Source organism: Aquarana catesbeiana, linkage group LG09, assembly GCF_042186555.1.
Source record: "Aquarana catesbeiana isolate 2022-GZ linkage group LG09, ASM4218655v1, whole genome shotgun sequence".
NCBI classification, from domain to species: Eukaryota; Metazoa; Chordata; class Amphibia; order Anura; family Ranidae; genus Aquarana; species Aquarana catesbeiana.
In genome coordinates, this window is record NC_133332.1 from 288,939,742 (window position 1) to 288,964,483 (window position 24,742).

Consider the following 24,742-nt stretch of genomic DNA (forward strand, 5'->3'; position numbering starts at 1 on the left):
TCACTTCCTGTGAAACAGACAAACAGGAAGTGAGAGAAAAAAAACTCTAAAACGTGAGGGAATCCCTGTATGTCACCAGAACTGTTTCCATTGGAAGATTTCCCTTCTATTAGTCCTCATACACACTGGATGTTTTGCCAACTCTCCAAGACTAGGTTCCTCCTGGCAGCAGAGTTTTAGCAGAAAAATGGTTGTCAGGCGTTTTGTGCTAAACTCATTTATGATGAGTGCTAAACTCATTTAGGTGTGTCACGCACTTGGGCGTCAATTTATTTAATTGGCCAGATTGAAATAAATCTAATGATATTAAAATAATAAACGCTCAAACGATAAACGCACCTAGCATTAAACTGCTTTATGTGTATTTACAGGCATCAAGCCTTCTGTTTTCTGCCAGAGCCGGCTCTATAGACCTGCTTTGGATATGAGATGTCAGAAACAGTGCACCGCTCAAGCCCGCTAGAGAGCAGGGTTGTTGGAGCAGCAGGGAGGTCTCCCATAGAGAGGATCAGGTAAGTATATCTCCTTTCATCTCTCCTCTATACAAGAATGAGCAACTAACCCTTGTAGTGCAGGCACAGCTCCACTACAAGGGAAAACATTTTTTTGCCTGATGTTCAGCTTTAAGACTATTGTTTTCTAACAGCATGTATACATCCGGCAGGATCTCTTAGGGCAGATGTGATGTAGTCATCCTGATTGCATCAAAATCGTTGTCTCAGCCCTGAAGAAGGGAGTCCATTCCATTGAAACTCATTGGTTGTCATTGTTGTTCCCAACATTTTAAACAAGTTGCAAGCGAGATGGGAGTCTGAATTAGGCACTCCTTATTACACACCTACACGTTGTCATCTGTTGAGTGACTGGATAAGCAGCCCAGGCCCAGAATCGGGTCCTTCGCATCTACCATAAGGCTCCATTCACACTTGTGCGACTTCGGACATCAAAGTCACATGACAACTCATTCCCCATGTTTTCCAATGATAACCAGTCATATATATGCAACTTAAAGTTGCAGCGACTTCATGTACTACTCTGGTACGACTTTCATGCAACTTGAGGGCCATAGATGTCAATGTTAACCATCAAAAGTTGCTTGAAAGTCATACCTGAATGTTATACAATGCAACAGTTGGTCAAAGTCATATCAAAGTTGCACCCATCCAAAGTTGTGTCAAAGTTGCACTCCAAAGTAGACGCAACTTTGGAGTCGTACAAGTGTGAATAGAGCCTTGCCAGACTTGGATGAATACTACACATTCTTTCTTTGAAGCATTTAAAGTAACCTCTCCCCACACCGGTCCAGCGCTATCGCTCACCTACCAGAACAAAACAGAGGGCAGGCAACCAGGAACCAGAAATGTATGATTATGGCTCCATGTGTTACCCATGTGTGCCGTCACCTTCACTTGGAAAACAATGTGTTAGGTGTGTTTTTGAGGACTACATTAGTCAAAACACCATGTTTTCATCTCCCAGAATCACAATCTTCTGCCCAAAAAGCAGCCCGAATGCCTTCTCTGCCAGGAACGTCTGACCAATGTTCCCAGAACTTCTTGTGGGTGTTTGCAGCAACTTACCGCAGCCGACCACAAAAACTACAGTTTCCAAAAGGCTACCAGTGTTCTACCAGTACAGGATTTGTGGCGATAGAACACTAGTTGTTCCGAAAATTGGTTACCCCCTGCACTTTGCCATTCAGGACCTAAAGAGGAGAGATGGACTGGTGGCTTGGATCAGCAGAAAAAGACAATAAAACAACAATACAAGAGCAGTGGGAACAGCCTCCAGTGGTGACATTGGTTCCTTTGGAACATTATGTCTTAGAACAAGTGTTAAATTACTGATTCCAGAATGACAACACTGATTGCTATTTTAATGGCAAAGTGTCAGTGTTGTCGCCCTATACAAGGAAGCAACATGGTATTCTGGAAAGATCAAACAGGTATGTACAATGCACTCACACCACCCAATCATGGTGTACCATTGTGATTATGTATATGATTGTTCTGTGACTTATGTCATTTTTTTTCTCATACATACTATATGAAACAGTTTCAACTCTCACATCTATATGCCGATACATGTATAAAATGTACAGAACATCAAATTTACAGCATACTGATCTATACTAGCCATCGTATTAGGCAACAGAAGTCAATTTCCTTCCATGGGATTAGCCAAGAATTTGGTTTGAAGTTGAAAAGAAAAAATCCCTTGTCCCAAACCCCCCCTTTATTTCTTGTAAGGACGTTACAGGAACAGAAGGGAGGGAAAACCTCCTAAAAGTACCCAAGAAGAAAAAGAGTTATGCCCCGTACACGCGATCGGAATTGCCGCCAGCAAAACTCCGATGAGAGCTTTTGGTCGGAAAATGCGACCGTGTGTATGCTCCATCGACTTTTGCTGGCAGAATTCCAGCCAGCAAAAGATTGAGAGCATGTTCTCTATTTTTCGGTCGGAAAAAGTTCCTATCCTAAAATGCGTTCGTCTGTATGCAATTCCGACACGCAAAAAATCACGCAATGCCCGGAAACAATTCGAAGCATGCTCGGAAGCATTGAACTTCATTTTCTCGGCTCGTCGTAGTGTTGTACATCACCGTGTTCTTGACGGTCGAAAGTTCAGAGAACTTTTGTGTGATTGTGTGTATGCAAGGCAAGCTTGAGCGGAATTCCGTTGGAAAAACCATCCAAGATTTTTCCGACGGAAAATGACGCTCTTGTGTATGGGGCTCTTTAAAATAGAAATCCATCAGGAATAAAAAGTGGCTCAGCGTGTAAGAAAAAGCTGTTTTTTCTTTTAATGGACAATTTTTTTTTTTTTTGTGAAGTTCTTTTTAATGGCTTGAGATAACAAAAACCATCTGGAAGAATTCAATACACTAAACCTGGACTAAAGCGTTTGTGTAGGTAAAACTAAGGAAGGACTAGAACCTCTGTCAAGCTTTTATTATGCACAGTACCAAAAGGGACTGCTGCTCAAAGCCTGCAATCTGCCCATCTATGTGGTTGTGGAACTGGCTGATGGAGCTCGTCAATGGTCCCCAAATGGAATAAACAAACAAGTCAGATGCATGCCAATGACAGCAGTCGTCACAAAGATTTATTATTCTGGGACTACATTACAGAAGAGTTTGCTCAGACCAAGTCTATCTCTGACATGTTTTGCCCAAAAACGACTACCTCATATAATTAAAGGAGAAGTACAGCCAAAGCTTGTTTCTCCTATGGATCACAGGAGTGCCGATTGTTCTGCACTCCTGTGACCTGTTTTCAGCAGTGGGCTGAAGCCCGTTGTCGGCTGATGTCACTGAGCCGGTCCAGGTTCAGGAAAGATCGCGACCATATGGGCGGGATCTACCCACATGCCTGGACCGCTGAGATCCTGAGCCGGCCGCTCCTGCCCCCTCCAAAGCCCAGCACGCCAGTGAGAACGGGGTGGACAGAGTAGAGAGCTCTAGGAAGGTTAAAAACAAAAGTTAGAGCCGGCGGGGACTGATGCTGCATCCACATAGGTAAGTATGATCAAAGAATAAAATCCCATACTTCGTTTTAAGTCCTTTTTGGGTGAAACATGTCAAATTGTGGCCTGGTGTGGGCGCACTCTTGTGATTTCATCTTGGAATAATAAAGCTTTGTGAAGGGTGAGGTCACTGGAGTAAGGCCAACCTGTTTGAGTTTTATCGTCTGCGTCCTCGCCAGGGGGATTCCCCTCTCTATTTGTCCTGGTGACCACTCTCACCGAGACATATAGTGATAGGAAATCCACTTTTAAGAGTTGTCACCAGACAAGAAACCAGGGGAAATCTTTCCATAGACACAACGGTCTAGCAGGGAAATTCCCCTCACTTTGAAGAGATTTCCACTCCTGTTGCATCTACTGCACAGAAAGCAAGGGAAAATCTCCCCAATATGACACAGGCAGCAAAATATAAACCAACACATTTTAATATTTTAACCTCTCTCTTTTTTAGGCAGCATTCATACCTGAGCGTTTTCAGCTCGTAAAACGCCCGAAAAAACTCCCAACAAGCCAAACCCATTCGTTTCAATGGCACCTGTGAGTGTTTTGTCACCTGAAACAAAACGCCTGAAGCTCAAAAAAGTACATGAGCTTCTTTTTAAACACATTATAGGCGTTTTTCTGGTTTTTACATTGGTGACCTTTTGAACTGTACAAAATTGCAGCAAAAAGCGCGGTAAAAATCGCAGCAAAATCGCACGACTTTCTGCCTAAAAGGAAACGCTCAGGTGTGGAGGCAGCCTTCAACAAAAAATTGGGGGCTATACATATCATTTAAATATGACTCCAACTATTTTTTCTTTTTTTTCACATAGAAAAATGCTCAAAGTTGTCTATAGATGATGCTTTTAAAACCTTTACAGCTCAGTTTAGTTGACTGTAAATGACCAAAGAATTATTCCTCTCGCTCCCATGTGTGGTACAATACCTATTATGGGCTACCCAATGGTGGTTTACCTACCTATGTCCTAGCTGTGTACATGTGTGAGGGTTCTGTAACATTTTATTTTATCCATTTTGTTTGATTTTTTTTTTTCTTTTCCAGTAGTTTTTGTTTTGAGTTCAGCAATAGAGAAAACATTGGGGGTTATTTACTAAAGACAAATCCACTTTGCACTACAAGTGCACTTGAAATTGCACTCGCTGTAGATCCGAAGGGGACATGCAAGGACAATAAAAAAAACAGCATTTTAGCTTGCACATGATTGGATGATAAAATCAGCAGAGCTTCCCCTCATTTCAGATCTACCCCTCAGATTTACAGCGACTGCACTTTGCACTTGTAGTTTTGCACTTTTAGTGCAAAGTGGATTTGCCGTTCGTAAATAACCCCCATTGTTATAATAAAACATGTTCACTTCGAAGTAATTCACAGAATTGACAGAGTTGTTTGTGATTGGTCCATTTTTTTATGAGGAGAAACGGTCTGACCAGTGATGGTATATTTTCTATGACAGGTCCTCTTTATGAAGACATCTCTCCCCCTGCACAGTACCAATCCTTCCTCTGTGCTCTCATCCTTAATCCAGGCCTCAGTCTTTACCATGAGTACAACTCAGGCTTGGGGTACTATGTACAAATGGTTACTCCGAGTAACACTCAGGATAAACCATTTCTACATAGAATTCTAAGCCGGGGTCATGGAGAAGGTTAAATAATACAGGAGAGAGTAATATAAAAACAAACACAGAGTATTGCAGTGTTCAACATTAACACAGGCAGAAATAGTTACTAGGGTAGGAAGGGTAGGAAAGGGAGATTTGCCATTGCCCAAAACAGGAAGTGAGGGAATCTCCGGTTGTCACCACAATTACCGTCCCAATGGAAGCATTCCCCTCTATTGCTCTTCTGGGGGCAACCCAAAATTTGTGATTTTCTTATTTTTATTCACTTTCAGTAATAACAGTCACTGGGACAAAGAGAGAGGGTGAATCTTCCTAACAGGGACACAGACAGCAATAAAAACCTGACAGGGGTTCTAATCTACCTCCACTCTATCCAAAACTAGACTTCCTGTAAGCTTTTGTTACTGTCTGTTCCCCTTCTTCAGATTTTCTCTCACTTCCTGTCTGGAAAACGGTGTCACAGAACAGAAAGTGAGGGAAAATCTCTCTGACAGGGCTAGTAAGAGCCCGGTGTGTATTTAGTCATTTCCAGTTTCGGCTGTCCAATTTCCCCGACCGCTGTGGCTGAGGAAGAAGCTAATGGAGTGTGATCTAACAGACCCCTGATGTCACGTTAAAGAGAACCTGTCACTAGAAATATCCCATCATATATTACCTTTTGTACCACCACCCCTCCCTTTAGAATGTAAGCTCTATGAGCAGGGCCCTCCTGTCCCTTCTGTATTGTACTGTAATTGTGCTGTCCCCCCTCTACATTGTAAAGTGCTGCGTAAACTGCTGGTGCTATATAAATCGTGTATATTATAATAATAATAATAATAGTGAGACAATGGTCCTCTATGTGGTCATTTTCATGCTAAATGAAAGCCCCCCGTTCACACATACATGTGTACGTAATTGCACATGGGTGCCTTTGTATGAAAATGTTGATTGCTCTACACATGTTACATATTGCTGGGCAAATCTCTGTATGAGACATGCAGACTCTAAACGTACGACCTATAACAGCTTTTAAAGCCTCAAATCCAAATGTAGCATAGTTAGTATCAAAGGTAATTTATATAGACCCAGAAAAAGTAAAAAAAATTAAAAAGTTGTTTCCCCCCCCCCCCCCCCTGGAGTTCCACTTTAACCACATGCCGACCAGCCGCCGCAGTTGTACTGGAAACGACGCCCAGCTGTACCATGCGAGTGCCCGGCAGTCTTGATCGCCGCTGGGCTCCCGCGTATGCTCGGGGCACACGGAGAACCCAGAACTGTGTGTGTAAACTAGAGCTGGGCGATTTTCTCCAGAAAAGAAAATCTGCGATTTAAAAAAAAAAAAAAAAAAAAAAAAAACTCGATTCACAATTCGAATTTTTTTTTTTGATGGACACCGCGCCGGTCCTGAGGAGCTGCAGGCAGGAGTTTTTAGGCGAGGCCACCGCTTCAGCCTAGTCCTCGGCGTCCAGCCTTGCGGACTAGGCCGAAGCCGTGGCCTCGCCTAAAAACTCCTGACAGCAGCTCCTCAGGACCGGCGCGGTGTCAGCGCCGGTCCTGGTGAAAAAAAGAAAAAAAAAAGAAAAATCTAAAAAATCGATTTGCTGAAAATTTGAATCGATTTGACCTCTCAACTCGATTCAAGATTCAAAATCGATCTTTTTCCCCAGCAGCGATCTGTTCGTTTCCCTGCACAGTCCCCTCCCCCTTCACTGCCCACTAGTGTTAACCCCTCCACTGCCAGTGGCATTTTTACAGTAATCAATGCATTTTTGATAGCTGTATTAATGCCAATGGTCCCAAAAATGTGTCAAAATTGTCCGACGTGTCCGCCATAATGATGTAGTCACGATAAAAATCATTACTAATAAAAATATATATATATATTAATAAAGATGCCATAAAACTATCCCCTATTTTGTAAACGCTGTAACTTTTGTGCAAACCAATCAATATACGCTTATTGCGATTTTTTTACCAAAAATATGTAGAAGAATACATATCGGCCTAAACTGAGGGAAAAAATGTTTTTTTATATATTTTTTAGGGATATTTATTATAGCAAAAAGTAAAAAATAATGCGTTTTTTTCAAAATTGTCGCTCTTTTTTTATCGCGCAAAAAACAAAAACCATAGAGGTGATCAAATACCACCAAAAGAAAGCTCTATTTGTGGGAAAAAAAGGACGTCAATTTTGTTTGGGAGCCACATCGCACGACCACGCAATTGTCAGTTAAAGCGACGCAGTGCCAAATCGCAAAAAGTGCTCTGGTCTTTGGCCAGCCAAATGGTCCGGGGCTGAAGCGGTTAATTATCTCTCACAGCACTGCCCATAACATGCTTTCCTCTGCTTTTCACTCCAGAAGGAGAGCGCCATCATTTGTCAGGCATCATCCAGGGCCAGTATCTACAGTCTGCACTGAGATAACATGTGGATTCTGGTGCTTGGGAAGTTCCTGGTTGTGTTCACAAATGTCTGACAGATCAGCCTCTGCTGTAGACTCCAACCTTGTGACAAGGGAAATTCTTCCTCCTGTCTGCAACAGATTGAGGAGATCGTCTCAGCCTCAAAGTAATGGAACTCAAGGGCTGCTTTTTAGCAAAAAAGATTCTGTTTTTATTATGTTGTTGTTGTCAGGAATTTCTTTATGTGGATTTGTAAAGTTATTTAAAGGTCCACATTATGGAAATATCCTCCAAGTCACTTTCAGTTGCTCTAAGTGTATTTTTTATTCTATACAGTATGTCCTAATGCATAGCTCCCAACTGTCCCTGATTTGGAGCCATGTCCCTCTGTCCCTCATTCCTCCTCATTTGTCCATCATTTTTATCTATATAAATGTATATAAAATGCATTTTTTATCTTTCAAAAAGAGTTTCCCAGAGCTTTCATCGGATTTCTAAATTGCTGCATTTGTAAATTCCAAAAGCAAATATAAAGGAATAGTAGTGGTAAAAAAAGCACTTGTGAGTTCAACCAATCTTTTTTTTGTACGATTCTCCTTTAAGGGGGCGTGGCAGGGGGGGGTGTCTTATGCCTGCATACTTTTGCTGATAGGTGTCCCTCATTCCCATCTCAGAAAGTTGGGAGGTTATGCTCATGTTGGTGCTCCTATACGCTGGAGCAAAACTTTACTTTGCAAAGGTCCTCTGATGTTATGTGGCTTCCACGTGTTTTTGCTAACATATGTAACAGAGACCTAGAATTTTATTCAACTTGGGATAGAAGTGGGTTTCTAACCTGGGACCACTTTGCTGGCTGGCAGGATTAAGTGTAGTGGGGAATTTTTTTTATTGTCCATTTGCTGCAAATGGCTTCTTCTCACCAGTTTGGTGTAAAGCTGGCCACAGTTACATAGTAGGTGAGGTTGAAAAAAAAAAAAAAAAAAAAAAAGATCAAAAGTGGTCCGAATTTCAATCAACCTACGGCCAGATCTTTTCGAGAGCAGTCCATCTGCAGAGCGACTGCTTACGAGCAGACTTGCTGGAAAACGTTTGATCAGTGCTGCAGGCAATAGGCTGCAGTGCTGATCAGTGTATTGTGACAGCAGAGGAATCCAGGTGCTTCCACTGTCAGAATACAATGACAATGGGGAGGATTCCCCCCATCCACCTCAACTGTGTAGATGAGAGAATAGGTTCATTTTTGTCATTCAGCCCACTGGAAAAAAAAAAAAAACTAAGCCATGTGTGGCCAGCTTGGGTGTACCACTGGAAAGTAGCTCAGATTTCAATGACACCTCTGGTGTCCAACCTGCGGTCCTTTGCCAATTATTATGTGGCCCTTGGTGCCCCTGCAGGCAGTAGGTGCTAGCACAGGCCAGCAAAGTTAATATCGTCTTTAGCCTGGATTCTAGTTAAAATGTATAATTATTATACAGGATTTATATAGCGCCAACAGTTTACACAGTGCTTTACAACTTGAGGGTAGACAGTACAAATACAATACTACAGTAGGAATCAGAGGATCCTGCTCCTTAGAGCTTACAATCTACGGTAATATAAAATGGCTTATTTTATTTCTCACTATCTTACTTTTTTCTGTGCTACCCAACCTTTTTCACTTTTTAAGTTTTTTTTTTTTTTTCCTCTATCATTTTTTATAATGGATCTTGTTGAGAGAAGTATCAAATGTAACACAAACAATTTTTAAGGGGACTGTTGGGAGCACAAATGTGCAATCAACGATATGTAAAGAAAGGGATTTAATAGCCGTGATCTATAGGGATAGGTTCGGCCTGAGCATAAGTTCGGGCCAAACTTTGGTTGTTTGGACGTTCGGCGAACAACAACATTATGTGGTGTTCGCGGCAAATTCAAAAGCTGCAGAACCCCCTTAAAGTCTATGGGACACTAACATGAAAAACCAAAAGTGCTCATTTTAAAGGCTTATATGCAAGTTATTGTCATAAAAAGTGTTTGGGGACCCGGGTCCTGCCCCAGGGGACATGGATCAATGCAAAAAAAGTTTTAAAAACGGCCGTTTTTTCAGGAGCAGTGATTTTAAGAATGCTTAAAGTTAAATAAAAATAAAATATTCCTTTAAGTATCGTGCCTGGGGGGTGTCTATAGTATGCCTGTAAAGTGGCGCAGTTTACCCGTTTTTAGAACAGTACCACAGCAAAATTATATTTCTAAAGGAAAAAATGTAATTTAAAACTGATTGCGGCTATAATGAATTGTCAGATTCCTTCAATATAGATAAAACTGATTGAAAAAAAAAGGGCATGGGTTCCCCCCCAGTCCATTACCAGGCCCTTCAGGTCTGGTATGAATTAAGGGGAGCCCCGAATAAAAATAAAAAAAAAATAATAAATTGCATGGGGGTCCCCACAAAATCCATACCAGGCCCTTCAGGTCTTGGATGGATATTAAGGGGAACACTGAGCCAATTTTTATTTTTTGGTCTGGTATGGACAACGACAAAGGCCTCATCACCACAACCCTTGCCAGGTGATTGTGGGGGTCTGCGGGCGGGGGGGGCTTATCGGAATCTGGAAGCCCCCTTTAATAAGGGGACCCCCAGACCCTGCCCCCCATGTGAATTGGTAAGGACCAATTCACAAAAAAAAGTGTCAAAAATAGTAAAAATGACAGGAGACACTTTGGGACAAGTCCTTTATTAAAAAATAAAAATGTCCCGCGATGTAAATCCATCTCACGCCGCCCGACGAACCGAAAAATAAAATAAAAAAATCTCAACAGCTCTGCCTCCATGGGAGGCTCCCGCACACTGCACACTTCTTCTGCAGGTGACCCCGCCTTTCTCTGACGTTAGAAGAGGGTGGGATCAAGTGTTTATGTCAGCGAGTGGCCCCGCCCTCAGTTATATAACAGCTGTCATCAAGAAGAAGCGTGCAGTGTGCAGGAGCCTCCCATGGAGGTGGAGCTGCTGCGATTTTTTTTTTTTTTTGGCTCGTCGGGCGGCGTGAGATGGATTTACATTTTTTGATTTTTTAATAAAAGACTTGTCCCAAAGTGTCTGTCATTTTTACTATTTTTGACACTTTATTTTGTGAATTGGTCCTTACCAATTCCAATGGGGGGAGGGCCGGGGTCCCCTTGTTATTTTGCATTGATCCATGTCCCCTGGGGCAGGACCCAGGTCCCCAAACACTTTTTATGGCAACAACTTGCATATAAGCCTTTAAAAAATGAGCACTTTTGATTTTTCACGTTCGTGCCCCATAGACTTTAACGGTGTTCGCGTTTTCGAACAAATTTTTTGCCCGTTCGCAAGTTCTGGTGCGAACCGAACCGGGGGATGTTCGGCTCATCCCTAGTGAGCTATAGCAGGCTGTAATATGTCTCCCCCGTCTTCAAACCTCCTATCCTATAGCATGTTTGCAGTCTCTGACCATCACTTGTAATATACCCATAATCTTTGACAGTCTCCTGTAGCATGTCAGAGCTTTCTGTAGCATTACATTCATTGCATATGATGTGCGGCCCTTCAGGGATGTCAGGGGCCACACTTATGGCCCCCTGCATCAAGAATGTTGACCACCACCGTCTTACGCTGTACAAAGCAGCAGAGTATGTTGGAGATATATAAATAAAAAATGTATGTCAATGTCTCAATGCTTGCTGTTTAACAGAACAGGTGATGGGTACAGTGCTGTAATTATTCAGGATGAATGGATAACTCATTCCGTGGTTCCTGAACTTGGAACAAAGTCTACTGTGTTCAAACATTAAAAGAAATCTTGGATTTTGCTTACACAAGGCCCCAAGATCTGTGTTTGGTAACTGTTTTTAAAAGGTGCACTCCAGCCTAGTTATATTCTGTATCGGTAGCTGCAACTTTGACACCAACATTCATCTGGTACCGTTTCCTTGCTGAATCAAAAGGGATGCTGTTAATTTTATTTTTTATTCTGAATGGTCCTGACTTCACGGGCCCCCCCAAGTTACAAGTACCCCCCTTTGCTAGTTTTCATAGTAATTCTTTTTAGTACACTATAACAAATAGAGAAATGGTCCCGGGTCACAGGGCTGCTGGGCTGTCAGTGCAAAGTATTCAATGTGAGAACAAGATCAAGCACAAGGACATTGTAATTGGTTTTTTTTTCTCTTCTGTTGGTTGAACTAGATGGACTTGTGTCTTTTTTCAACCTGACTATGCAACTACAGTGGGGAAAATAATTATTTGATCCCCTGCAGATTTTGTAAGTTTGACCACTTCCATACCGTAGAAATGAAGGGTCTATAATTTTTTATCATAGGTGTATTTTAAATGATAGAGACAAAATATCAACCAAAAATCCAGAAAAACACATATAACAAATGCTATAAATTAAGTTGCTGTTCAGTGAATAAAATAAGTATTTGACCCCCAAGCATAACATGACTTGGTACTTGGTGGAGAAACCCTTGTTGGCAAGCACAGAGGTAAGACGTTTCTTTGTAGTTGGTGACCAGGTTTGCACACATTTCAGGAGGGATTTTGGTCCACTCTTCTTTACAGATCTTCTCTAAACCCCAAAAGTTCCTTGGCTGTCCCTTGGCAACTTGAAGTTTCAGCTCCCTCCATAAGTTTTCTATAGCATTAAGGTCTGGAGACTGGCTAGACCTTGGAGGAAGAAAAATGTGGACTATGACCCCAAGAACACCATCCCTATAGTCAAGTACGGAGGTGGAAACATTATGCTTTGGGGTGATTTCTCTACTAAAGGTACAGACTGACTTTTCCACATTGAGGGGCCAATGGATGGGGCCATGTATTGTAAAATCTTAGATGAGAACCTTCTTCCCTCAGCCTGAAGATGGGTCATGGATGGTGCTTTCAGCAGGACAATGACCCAAAACATACTGCCAAGGCAGTAAAGGAGTGGTTCAAGAAAAAGCACATTAAGGTCATGGAGTGGCCTAGCCAGTCTCCAGACCGTAATCCTGTAGAAAATTTATGGGGGGAGCTGAAACTTCGAGTTGCCAAGTGACAGCCAAGAAACCTTAAGGATTTAGAGAAGATCTGTAAAAAAAATAGTGGACCAACATACCTCCTGAGATGTGTGCAAACCTGGTAAGCAACTACAAGAAACATCTTATGTCTATGCTTGCCAACAAGGGTTTCTCCACCAAGTACGAAGTCATGTTTTGCTTGGGGATCATATACTTATTTTACTCACTGAACTGCAACTCAACTTATAACATTTGTATCATGTGTTTTTTCTGGACTTTTGGTTGATATACTGTCTATCATTTAAAATACACCTATGATAAAAGTTATAGACTTCATTTCTTTGTACATGGGCAAAATGACAAAATCTGCAGGGGATCAAACAACAATTTCCCCAACTGTATGTAAAGAACAGACCTTCGTAATGCCTTTCTTCCACAGGATCCACACTACAGTCCATATACACCGACAGGTATGTGTTATCAACATTTAGCACAGGAGAACAGTCCATAGGAAGACAATCAAAACATTAGCTTTTTTTTTCCTATCTCCAACCCAAACAAAGCTTGCAGCCAGTAAAAAAATTAAGCAGATGCCGTGTTGTGCGCCAACACTTGGCGACAGATTTCAGTGCCCAAACAGAGCAACGCTGGATTGGCATCACACAGGGAAATGCCTTGAAACAAATTGTACACTGCTTGAGAATTTTCAGATACGCCATATATTACTACGGCCCTTCCTCCAGTACAAGATCAATGCACCCTCTGGCCCAAAACGCACGCAATGAAAAATACAACTGGCACCTATAGAAAAGAATACACAGAGAGCTCCGGAAGCCCATATAGTCAAAGCACATTAGAGTAGAAATGCTACGCAATGGTTTGGAAGACCATTCCACTAGAAAAGGTTACATAGAGGAGAAACAGAGCAAAACGGAAGAAAAGAAAAATTCCCAGCCTTCCATTTATATGAAACTGGTGGTTTTTACAAGTTAAACACATGTACTACTGGGGTCAGAGACTAGAAGGAGGAAACAGGCAATTAGAGGTCTCCAGGGACAGGAAGAATGTTGCCTTTTTCCCTAATTTGTGTGCTTGTTCAAGTGATCCCTGTAGGCTGCTCTATTACTAATAAGTACAAGAGCTGGCGTTTCATCGACTTAACTCTTTGGCAATGTTGGGGCTTGCAGCAAAAACAACTACATCTCTGGTAGTGAAGGGGTTACTACAACCCCTACCGGTACCTCTCACCACCCTTGTTCTGCTCTGAGTCGCACCATGCTCACTCTGCCAGCATCACTTTTACCCTGTGGCATAGCCGATTCAGATGTAAATACCCTGTAGCATCTCAGGAGAACATCTCTGCCAGATAACAGGCTCAATATGGAGCCACTTTGCAGCTTTGTCTGCCGTGCTCTAAACAATGGGAAACTTCAGATATCCAAAGGGTCAACACCTACAGAAACCAGTATACTGTAATCGCATCAGCAGAAGATAAAACCTGATTGGTTGTTATGGGTTACTGCACTTTGATTGTGCCCCGGCAAAAAAGCTCAGTTTTTGCAGCAATCAGGCACTGGGTGATACTCATAGCAACACTTCCAATTGCTTTCATCGCTGCCTAAATGAGCAGGAAATTGCACAGAAACCTTCAGACAAGACCGTATCATACCATAGGCCGCGCTGCAGAATCCTGGGCGTCCGGTCAGAGGCGCAGTGAAGGCACCACATGCTGCTGGTGGCGGAAAAAGGACAGACTGGCTTGCTTCTCTCTCTCTCCACTGCCTGGCTAAACTGACCCCCCTGCTTCCTGCGATCGCCCAGATGTTCCCCTTCTTGCAGAGCGGCGGCAATGCTGCCTCTTAGCCGAGCACAGTGACAGCAGCCAAAAGGGGGGTGGAGCAGTCCATGACAGCCCAAAGAAGGGGAGTGGGCACTGGGAACAGGACAGGAAGGAACCAACACAAACTATTTAAATGCTGAGAGATGATGGGATGGAGATCAGAGACAGGCTGAGACGGCATACCACGCAGAGCGAGGATGTAGCATAGAAATGAGGAACTGAATGAGGACAATGGCTGCGGATGCTCCACGGGATGAGAACAATGACAGCCCCCCATGAAAGGACTGAAGCACAGTTCTAGCTGACCTTTACACACATAACTTTGCATGCCGTTCACCAACTCTGTGCACCAAGGAATGTGACTACAAACAGGATTAAAAGTCAATCTGCTCAGGAGGCTGCCCTCCCTTCTAGCCGTACTTGGCATCAGATGTGGGTGTCCTGTGCCATGGCAAAAAATAAAACCCGAATGTGCGTATGCAGAGCTGACTAACTTTTTAATAGTGGCATTTTGCATCTGTAGGATAGATCAGGGTTTAATGCTGTGTAAATGGGGGAGCAGGCAAGTCACAGCCGCAATAAACTGGATCCCCCGCACTCTGCAGCCCTAACGTGCACCCACAGAGAAGAAGGGGGGTCACGAGTACCAGTGTCTTTTTTGTAGCAGTCTCAACCAGTCGAGGATGCAGTTGCCATGGGGATGAATAGAGTTGCTATGGTTACGGTAGGAGGAGTGAAGGAGGAGGAACAGAAGGAAAAAAATAGACATAAAGGGTTCCGAGTACCCATTACCATGGAGATGTAAAGATGGCAATTATTGCTACATGTATAGTCAATGTATATTTATATATAAATACTAATTTCTACACTAATTAAGCAGATTGGACACAGATGGAGATCCTATATAATAAATAGTTCTGTGATCCTATAATAACCCAAGTAACACATCTTCTAACCTTCTTTAACAGGTTACACATGGCATCTTTCTTATGGCTGAGGAGATGCCCAAAGTGTGTCCCTCCTGCTCTGGGTCTGGATCTGAAACATGGCCCACAACTTCTTTTCGGACTTCCGACAGAGGCTTTAATGACAGAGGAAGAAGATTGGGGGAAGTATTTGTATAATCATATTATAGAACATAACTCACAAGTGCTACATTATTAAGTGGCTTCAGGCCACAGAAGACTTCCATCTAAACTTGTGACTCTAGATCAGGGATCCATAGAATACCAGGGTTCCTTCAGAGACTGCTGGTGGTCCCTTGAGCCTCTTTGAAAAGTACCTTTGACACCAATGAGTTTTCATCTATCTGTAAGGGGGGCAAACTTCCCAATGACCACAAATGTAAGGGGCATGCTTGGCGCTGACCATCGTGCTAATTTACCGTGAGCTGTAGATATAGTAACTTTTGGCAGGGGTTACGTTATTCCAAGAGCTTCTCCATATTGAAAGAGTTGATCAGCTCTAGAACTTATTGCACACCACTGCTGGCATAGACCCATACCTGCTGATACTGGTGTTCTCCAGTGTAGATCTACAGCAGGGGTCTCCAAATTGCAGCCCACGGGCCTGTTGTGGCCCTTTGCCTGCCTTTATCTGGCCCTTGGGGCACTATTCCTCCCACTGACACCAACAATGTGGTACTATTCCTCTCACTGACACCAGGGATGGGGAACGAATTCTCTCACTAATACCAAGAATGGGGGCACTATTCCTTCCACTGACGCCAATGATGTCATTCTTTGTACTCCCCCCGACCACCAAGCCTATGGCATTGTTTACTTCCACCAATGCCAGTGCATTTTCTACTCCCTCTAGCTACAGTTCAGCCCCCCTAAAGTTTTAAGGGCAATAAAATGGCCCTTTATTTCAAAAGTCTGAAGATCTCTGATCTACAGGACTAAAGGATATCAAGTGAAATCCATGATCATTTTATCTCCAGGGCTTACTTACTTAGTGCTGACATACAATGCAACGCTGAATAAAGACGAGTACAGAGTACAATGTCAGTCCGTGTCCCAGAGTAGCTAATGATCTATCGTATCTTCAAGTCATACAAGCACATACACCAATCAGTCATAATGTTAGGACTACTGACAGTTGAAGTGAATAACATCATTGCGTTACAATGGCATCTGAGAGTCAACAGGATATATTAGGCAGCAAGTAATCATGTTGTCCCTGAAGCTGATGGGTTGAAAGCAGAAATATGGGAATTGCAGTTTATTATGTATGGGGCTGCGTATCCGCAGACCGGTCAGGGTGCCCATGCTGACCCGTGACCACAGCCAAAAGCACCTACAATGGGCACTTGAGCATCAGAACTGGACCACGGAGCAACAGAAGAAGGTGGCCTGGTCTGATGATTCACGTTTTCTTTTACGTCATGTAGATAGCCATGTGAGCGTGCATCACTTTCCTAGGGAACATATGACACCAGGGTGCAGTATGGGAAGAAGGAAAGCCGAAAGAGGCAGTGTGATGCTTTGGGCAATGTTCTGCTCTGAAACCTCGGATCCTCGGATCCTACCATTCATGTGGATGTTATTTGACACATACCATTTACCCAAATACTGTTGCTGACTTGGAAACCATATTTCCTGATGGCAGTGGCCTCTTTCAACAGGATAATGTGCCCTGCCACAGTGAAAAAAGGTTTGAAGAACAAGTTTGTGGTGTTGACTGGGCCTCCAAATTCTCCAGATCTCAATCCATCCAGCATCTGTGGGATGTGTTGGAAAAACAAGCCTGGTCTATGGAGCCCCACTTTGTAACTTACAGGATTTAAAGGATCTACTACTGACGGCTTGGTGAAAGATACCACAGTTTACCTATAGAGGTCTAGTGGCATCCATGCTTTGATAGGTCAGGGCTGTTTTGGCAGTAAAAGTGGCTGTTTTTGGTGGCAAACGGGGGACCTACTTAATACACTTCCATGCAGGACAGAGGAACAGGTTCCCTTTAATCCCCTGTCCCAAGCAGCACCTACTCACCTTTCCTTCACTACTTAGCCACCCAGTGACTTGTTGCACTTGAAAGGACTGCATGAGAATACAAAACATATCAACACAGGCCTTAAATCTGTGTCGGGGCCCCATAATCTATATAAAATACAAATGTACACACACACATATACCTGATATCTCCTGTATAGGTACGGCTTTGCATGGGGTGAACTGTACTCTCAAGGTGCTTTGGTTGCAGTCGGTGACATTCCATCAAAGAACGCTTGTAAAAGGAGGAGTGTGACAAAGGTGACAAGGGCACAGAGCCAGTATAGGATTAAAGGAGTGACAGTGCTTATTTAAGAGGGAGCTGTATTACGTGACTACATGAATTGCATGCACAGATTACTGATAATGGCAACCTCTGCAACAGGCAAAACATCTAATAAGGTATCCACAGGTATGAGATGACAGTCCTAGGATTTCATACCTGTGCTGTTAGGAAGAAATTTGATTAGGAAATCTGTTGTGACAGCTAATGTCCCTCTTCTGATAATCCAGACCAATCTCCTACTCCCCAACCAGCCACCTCCACCGAATGAACCAAGCTCTGACAGCGCACAGATCACATCTGCAGAATCAACTGACCTTTGTATCAATGGGTAGTTTGAAGGAAACCTGAGTCAAGAGAATATGAAGGCTGCCACTGCTGATACCGGCTTTTGAAGATAACATTTCCTGGCCGTTATGCTGATCCACTGGCTTCAATGGGACAGTGCACCAGAAGTTCTGACTTCACTATGACCTTCTAATCTGCTTTCTTGTTCAGGTTTAGGTACTACAAATGTACTGAAGCCAGAGACCTCCAGGCAACTAGCATTTTCAGCAATGGCAAACTCCATATTTGTCCCACTGTTTTTCAGAAGTCTTTGAAAGCCTCACTTGATCTGGTGTATCATTGGAGCAAAATCCTCTGCTCTCTGTTATGGCAGATACTTTTTACTAATATGGACTGTGGAACCAGCACAGAGACTTTGAATCAGCAGATACCGACAGGAGGTGGAAGAGAACCATAAGGCCCAGGTGGTTTTGAGGGGTCTAGGGACCATATGGCCCAGGTGGTTTTGAGGGGTCTAGGGACCATATGGCTCAGGTGGTTTTGAGGGGTCTAGGGACCATATGGCTCAGGTGGTTTTGAGGGGTCTAGGGACCATAAGGCCCAGGTGGTGTTGAGGTGCCTAGGGACCATAAGGCCCAGGTGGTGTTGAGGTGCCTAGGGACCATAAGGCCCAGGTGGTGTTGAGGTGCCTAGGGACCATAAGGCCCAGGTGGTTTCTCACGGATGCGATGTGGGAACCAGCGTGATTCCAGTGCGGGTGTCAATGTAAAGTTAATGACACCCCCAGATCGTTTCACAGATAGCAGTGCGAACTGTCAAATGGTACAGGAATCGGATCGCATGGGTGTGAACACCCATGCGATCCGATTCCAGTGCGGGACATAAAAAAAAAGAAAAAAAAGGAGTCCTACAGCATTTTTGTGTGAATGCGATGCGAGTTCAGCCAAAATTGGCCCTATTATATGAATGTGAGTTGGGGACCTTGGATTGTGGGCTCCTTGAGGGTAGGGACCGATGTGAGTGTGTGATGTATGTGTGGAGCGCTGCGTAAATTGACGGTGCTATGTGGGTACCTTAAATAAAATAATAATATAATAGATGAGCATCTTAATGAGACACAATGTACAGGGATAGGGACAAATTGTAGACACACTCACTCGTGTTGAACTGGATGGACTGGTGTCTTTATTCAACCTTACTATGTAACTACATCTGTATGGTTGAATTTGCATCACACAGACATCGCATGTGATCTGCATAGCAATGCAGTGCGAATCACATGCAATGTCTGTGTTCGCACAAGTGGGAACCCAGGCTTAAGGTGCCTAGGGATCATAAGGCCCAGGTGGTTTTTCAGATGCCTAGGGACCAGGAGGCCCAGTTGGTATTAGGAGTAAGCTAGACACGTAACATGCAGTAGCATCTAGTAGAAAATAATCGCACATGGTTAGAGCACTGCACAATTAGTAAAGACTGACAGCTGCTACATACAACCTGTGTATCTTATTCCATAGGGAGCCATTTGTTTAATCTGTTTCGTGATCAACTGAAACCCATAGCAAATAATCATTTTAGTCCTACTAGTAATGTCACTATCACGAGATCAGGATGTTTTTCAGGATCAAGATCAAGAACTTCCTCACACCATTTCAACACAATCTGCAGGTCATGATTAACTTAGGCATAACGCAAGGGTGCACAGAAAACAATTGCTTTCTATGTGCCCTGTTCACACCATGATGCTGTGTTGAAGTGTTCTGCATAAAATGTTGTATTTTTACACAGAACACCACATGACACTGCAACACACTACGGTGCATAGAGATGAAGTGTCGTTTTGTGACATTTAAAAAAAAAAAGAACTGCAATGTGTTGCGGCAAAGCCGTGTACTGACCCTACACAACGCACACAACGCAGGTATTGTAGTGTGCGGGCTGCTGTGAGTGAGACCCAGGACAGGCTTGTGGTATAGGAGACCTTCAGGCCTCATTCACGCTGGCGATGACATATGTGCGTTTATAGGACATTTCTAATCGCATATAAAGGTGTGTAATTATTTTATTATTGGGATAAATCCTATTAGGAAGATTCCATAAAGCAATTCTAATAGTTTGCTGGCATTACCTTGGCCTGCACCTAATTCATGAAACCTTAGCGCCAGTTTTGGTACTAGTACCGACACGTGACAGGTTTAGTATGTTCTTTCTACCGCTACTTTTAGAATCTGATGTTTTGGCTGGAACAGATTCAAAAGAATTACCAACAGTTCACAGAGAGGCAAAGTGGCGGTAAGTAAGGCCAGCTGGGAGTTGGCGTACGGACACCAGTGCTCCTTGGATTGCTAGGACGCCAGCAGCCATATTTGGGTAATGACATCAGCTAGCACCCCTGTCCATTTATGGTCACTCAAAGTGGCTGTAAACCTCAGACATGAAACATGAACAAAGCATATCCCTTTATAGTGTATACTTAGTGCAATTCAGAGCGCTAAGAGTAATTTCTGCTGTTTGCTTCATTCTTCTCCTATCAGCATTAATCACTTCTGGCAAGTTTTCCTCACACCAAGAAATAAAAAGGTGACAGGGAGGGAGATGGGGGTGGGGTGTCTCTTTCCTCCAATCAGCTCTCAGAGCTCTCCTCACTGAGATCTGCAGAGTGTAACTTCAACTCTCTGCCCCGTTTTCTGACAGCTCAGACGAGCTGTATAAATTCTGGACTTTGAATGGCTGTAGAGAGGGAAAAGACTGCAGATAAACAGGTACAACTTAGGTGAGAGGTTTTGTTTTGTCTGTGTGTATCACCTGAGGCCAGTCACGTCACTGGGTATATATAAGGGTTTACAGCCACTTTAATAGGGCAAGGAATAGGTCATTGGTTGCTAGGATGCTGTCGGCAGTCCAGGGGCAAATTAGTATATTCTAAACAGACCCAAATGTATGTAAATAGCAGTACTTTTAAATGTAGGAGAACTTGATCTGGGAAGTATAAGATTTTTTTTTGTTAGCATTTGTTAAGGATACAAAAGCGAAAACCGGTAAACAGATGGAGCAGACATATACAGTATAATGTAGAACTTTACAGGAAACCCGTGTCTGGACACCCAAAGAAAAACACAGAGGTATTTGACAAATGGGATGCAATACATTTGTGTATACTTCTGAGATAATTCCTCCTAGACTTAAATAACCCCAACCCCGGAGGCTTGTGTGAATGCAGCCTCAGGGGGTGCAGGGAAGGGACCCGCAGACATATAAAAGATGCTGGTGGCAGTTGGGGGTGTGGTTAAATGTCAAACCCGCCCACCAGCTGTCATTCTCCACTGTGGCCCCTGCCCACAAGCTGTCATTCTCCACTGTGGCCCCTGCCCACAAGCTGTCATTCTCCAGTGGGGCAGGCTGCAGGCAGTGATCGACAGGTGGTGGTGGGTAAGCAGGATGATCAGCGCAGGCCTGGCATGCACAGTAACGCTGGGTAGAGCTGACACCATGCTACTTTCCAAGTAGAAGAATAGAAGCTGAGGCTGTAAATTTGTGACTGATCGCTGTGAACTGTGAAGGTGGGTGGGTAGGGAGTATATGAGCAAGGTGGTGGGCACATCCAACCAATCTGTGCCAAAAAAAAAGGTTCAGCTTGGCAGTGAATTTGGGCTAAAGAAGGTGATGGTCAGTGAATAGAAGTCAAAAATTTGTATTGAAAACATTTCAGATCCATCTATCCAAGTGCGGCCCGCTGGTGTCACTGCCTCTGTAGCCCAAGTCTTTTCTAACCATGCCTCATGACACCTCTAGAGGGCGCCATCTAATACAAATTCTCATGGCAGGAACAGAAGTCTTAAAGTAGTTGTAAACCTCAGACATGAAGTATGAACAAAGCATATCCCTCTATAGTATGTCTCAATCCAGAGCACTAAGTGTCATTTCTGTCTGCTGCTTTGTTCCTCTGCTTTTAGCATGAATCACTTCTGACAAGTTTTCCTGACACCAAGAGAAAGAAGGTGACAGGGGAGGGAGCTCAAGCACACAGCCTGCGATTGACAGCCTCAGATCTCCTGTGTGAAAGAAGGTGCGTCCTTTCCCTCCAATAAGCTGTCAGATCTCTCCTCACTGAGATCTGCAGACTGTAATTTCAGCTCTCCGCCCCTTACTTCCTGAAAACTCAGACAAACTTTATAAATTCTGCACTATGAGAGAAAAGAGGACTGCAGATAAACAGGGACAATGTATGTAGAAGAATGTTTCATCTCTGTGTATACATGAAAAAAAGACAGTCACTTCCAGCGCTAAGGGGTTTTCTAAAGTGAAGGGCAACAGGGACATCAGTATCTCAAGACTGGGTGGATGCTGCCTTCCTCAGATGTGGTGATCCAATAGAAACTGCAAAAAAAGACAAAAAAATGGAAGGGGCGCACACCTAGTGCATTACCAATGACATTTAATAATTAATAAAATTCATAAAAGGTAGGTGCTTACAAACAGCCACTCTAATAAGCCAAAAAAAACACAGTGTAGAGACATGTGCTATATACCATCACTGACGCGTTTCAGGTGTGCACCCCCTTCCTCAGAGCTGGGCTACCTGAAACGTGTCAGCTTATACCCCAGGATGGTATATAGCGTCTCTACACTGTGCGTTTTTGGCTTATTAGAGTTGCTGTTTGGGCGTACCTAGCTTTTTAAAATGTTATTAATTATTAAATGTCAGTGGTAATGCACTAGGTGTGTCATCTCTGTGTATCACCTGAGGCCAGTCCCTTCACTGGGTTTACAACCACTTTAACCCCTTCCCGCATCCCTTTTAAATAGGTGTTTATTGAGGGGCTGGGGGTTGATGGACTTCCTGATCATGTGACCAATGTGATTGGCTGTTGTAGTGGTTCCATAATCAGAAGCCCATCCCACCAGCTTCAGATCATAGAAACCAAGAGAGAGCGTTCTCAGCACAGACAACTCTGCCGTCCATGGACATATGTGCCGTGTGTGGGCTTTAAGGCCCACCCTCTTTGCCCCCGCACATATGTGCCACTTGGGCAGCAAGAGGTTAAAGCTGAATTCTAGCCATACCTTCTGTCTTGCACAGTTCTAGAACCTCCTCTCCTGTACTGAAAATACTTGCTCTGATTTCATTGGATACTGTGAGCTTCTCCCTGTGTGCATTAGAAGCTCCAGCAAGCCCGGCAGAGCCCGCCTCACTTCCTGGCTGCAGAACTTCCAGCATCATCTATGACTTTCCTCCCTGGCCTCTGTCCTTGGCCCGCCCATTTCAGTTTTTTTTCAATCATGGGGGCTCAGAATCACACATGGGCAGTGCCTAGGATGATCTGCAGTATTGAGGAAGCTACATACAGCCACTACCCTCAGCCATGATCTGCAGTATTGAGGAAGCTACATACAGCCTCTACCCTCAGCCATGGTCTTCATTATTGAGGAAGCTACATACAGCCTCTACCCCAGCCATGGTCTGCAGTATTGAGGAAGCTACATGCACAGCCTCTACCTCCAGCCATGGTCTGCAGTATTGAGGAAGCTACATACAGCCTCTACCCCCAGCCATGATCTGCAGTATTGAGGAAGCTACATACAGCCTCTACCCCTAGCCATGGTCTTCATTATTGAGGAAGCTACATACAGCCTCTACCCCCAGCCATGGTCTGCATTATTGAGGAAGCTACATACAGCCTCTACCCCCAGCCATGGTCTGCAGTATTGAGGAAGCTACATACAGCCTCTACCCCCAGCCATGATCTGCAGTATTGAGGAAGCTACATACAGCCTCTACCCCCAGCCAACATCTGAAGTATTGAGGAAGCTACATACAGCCTCTACCCCCAGCCATGATCTGAAGTATTGAGGAAGCTACATACAGCCTCTACCCCCAGCCATGGTCTGCATTATTGAGGAAGCTACATACAGCCTCTACCCCCAGCCATGGTCTGCAGTATTGAGGAAGCTACATACAGCCTCTACCCTCAGCCATGATCTGCAGTATTGAAGAAGCTACATACAGCCTCTACCCCCAGCCATGGTCTTCATTATTGAGGAAGCTACATACAGCCTCTACCCCCAGCCATGGTCTGCATTATTGAGGAAGCTACGTACAGCCTCTACCCCCAGCCATGGTCTGCAGTATTGAGGAAGCTACATACAGCCTCTACCCCCAGCCATGATCTGCAGTATTGAGGAAGCTACATACAGCCTCTACCCCCAGCCATGATCTGCAGTATTGAGGAAGCTACATACAGCTTCTACCCCCAGCCATGGTCTTCATTATTGAGGAAGCTACATACAGCCTCTACCCCCAGCCATGGTCTGCAGTATTGAGGAAGCTACATACAGCCTCTACCCCCAGCCATGATCTGCAGTATTGAGGAAGCTACATACAGCCTCTACCCCCAGCCAACATCTGAAGTATTGAGGAAGCTACATACAGCCTCTACCCCCAGCCATGGTCTGCAGTATTGAGGAAGCTACATACAGCCTCTACCCTCAGCCATGATCTGCAGTATTGAGGAAGCTACGTACAGCCTCTACCCCCAGCCATGGTCTGCAGTATTGAGGAAGCTACATACAGCCTCTACCCCCAGCCATGATCTGCAGTATTGAGGAAGCTACATACAGCCTCTACCCCCAGCCATGGTCTTCATTATTGAGGAAGCTACATACAGCCTCTACCCCCAGCCATGATCTGCAGTATTGAGGAAGCTACATACAGCTTCTACCCCCAGCCATGGTCTTCATTATTGAGGAAGCTACATACAGCCTCTACCCCCAGCCATGGTCTGCAGTATTGAGGAAGCTACATACAGCCTCT

General features: G+C 43.9%; 1 protein-coding gene across 6 annotated transcripts in view; it reads right to left on the minus strand.

The window, feature by feature from the left end:
- The window catches only part of IQSEC2 (IQ motif and Sec7 domain ArfGEF 2), a 440,728-nt gene that overhangs the window by 66,107 nt on the left and 349,879 nt on the right, over window positions 1-24,742 (minus strand). The window contains exon 1 of one of the 6 annotated variants that reach the window (XM_073600383.1): window positions 14,200-14,431. The exons of the other annotated variants lie outside the window; for them this stretch is intronic. Within the exon in view, the coding sequence (XP_073456484.1) occupies window positions 14,200-14,258 (59 nt within the window). The 5' untranslated portion in view covers window positions 14,259-14,431. Of the gene's footprint in view, window positions 1-14,199; window positions 14,432-24,742 lie in introns of those variants that run through there. 6 annotated transcript variants of the gene reach the window in all.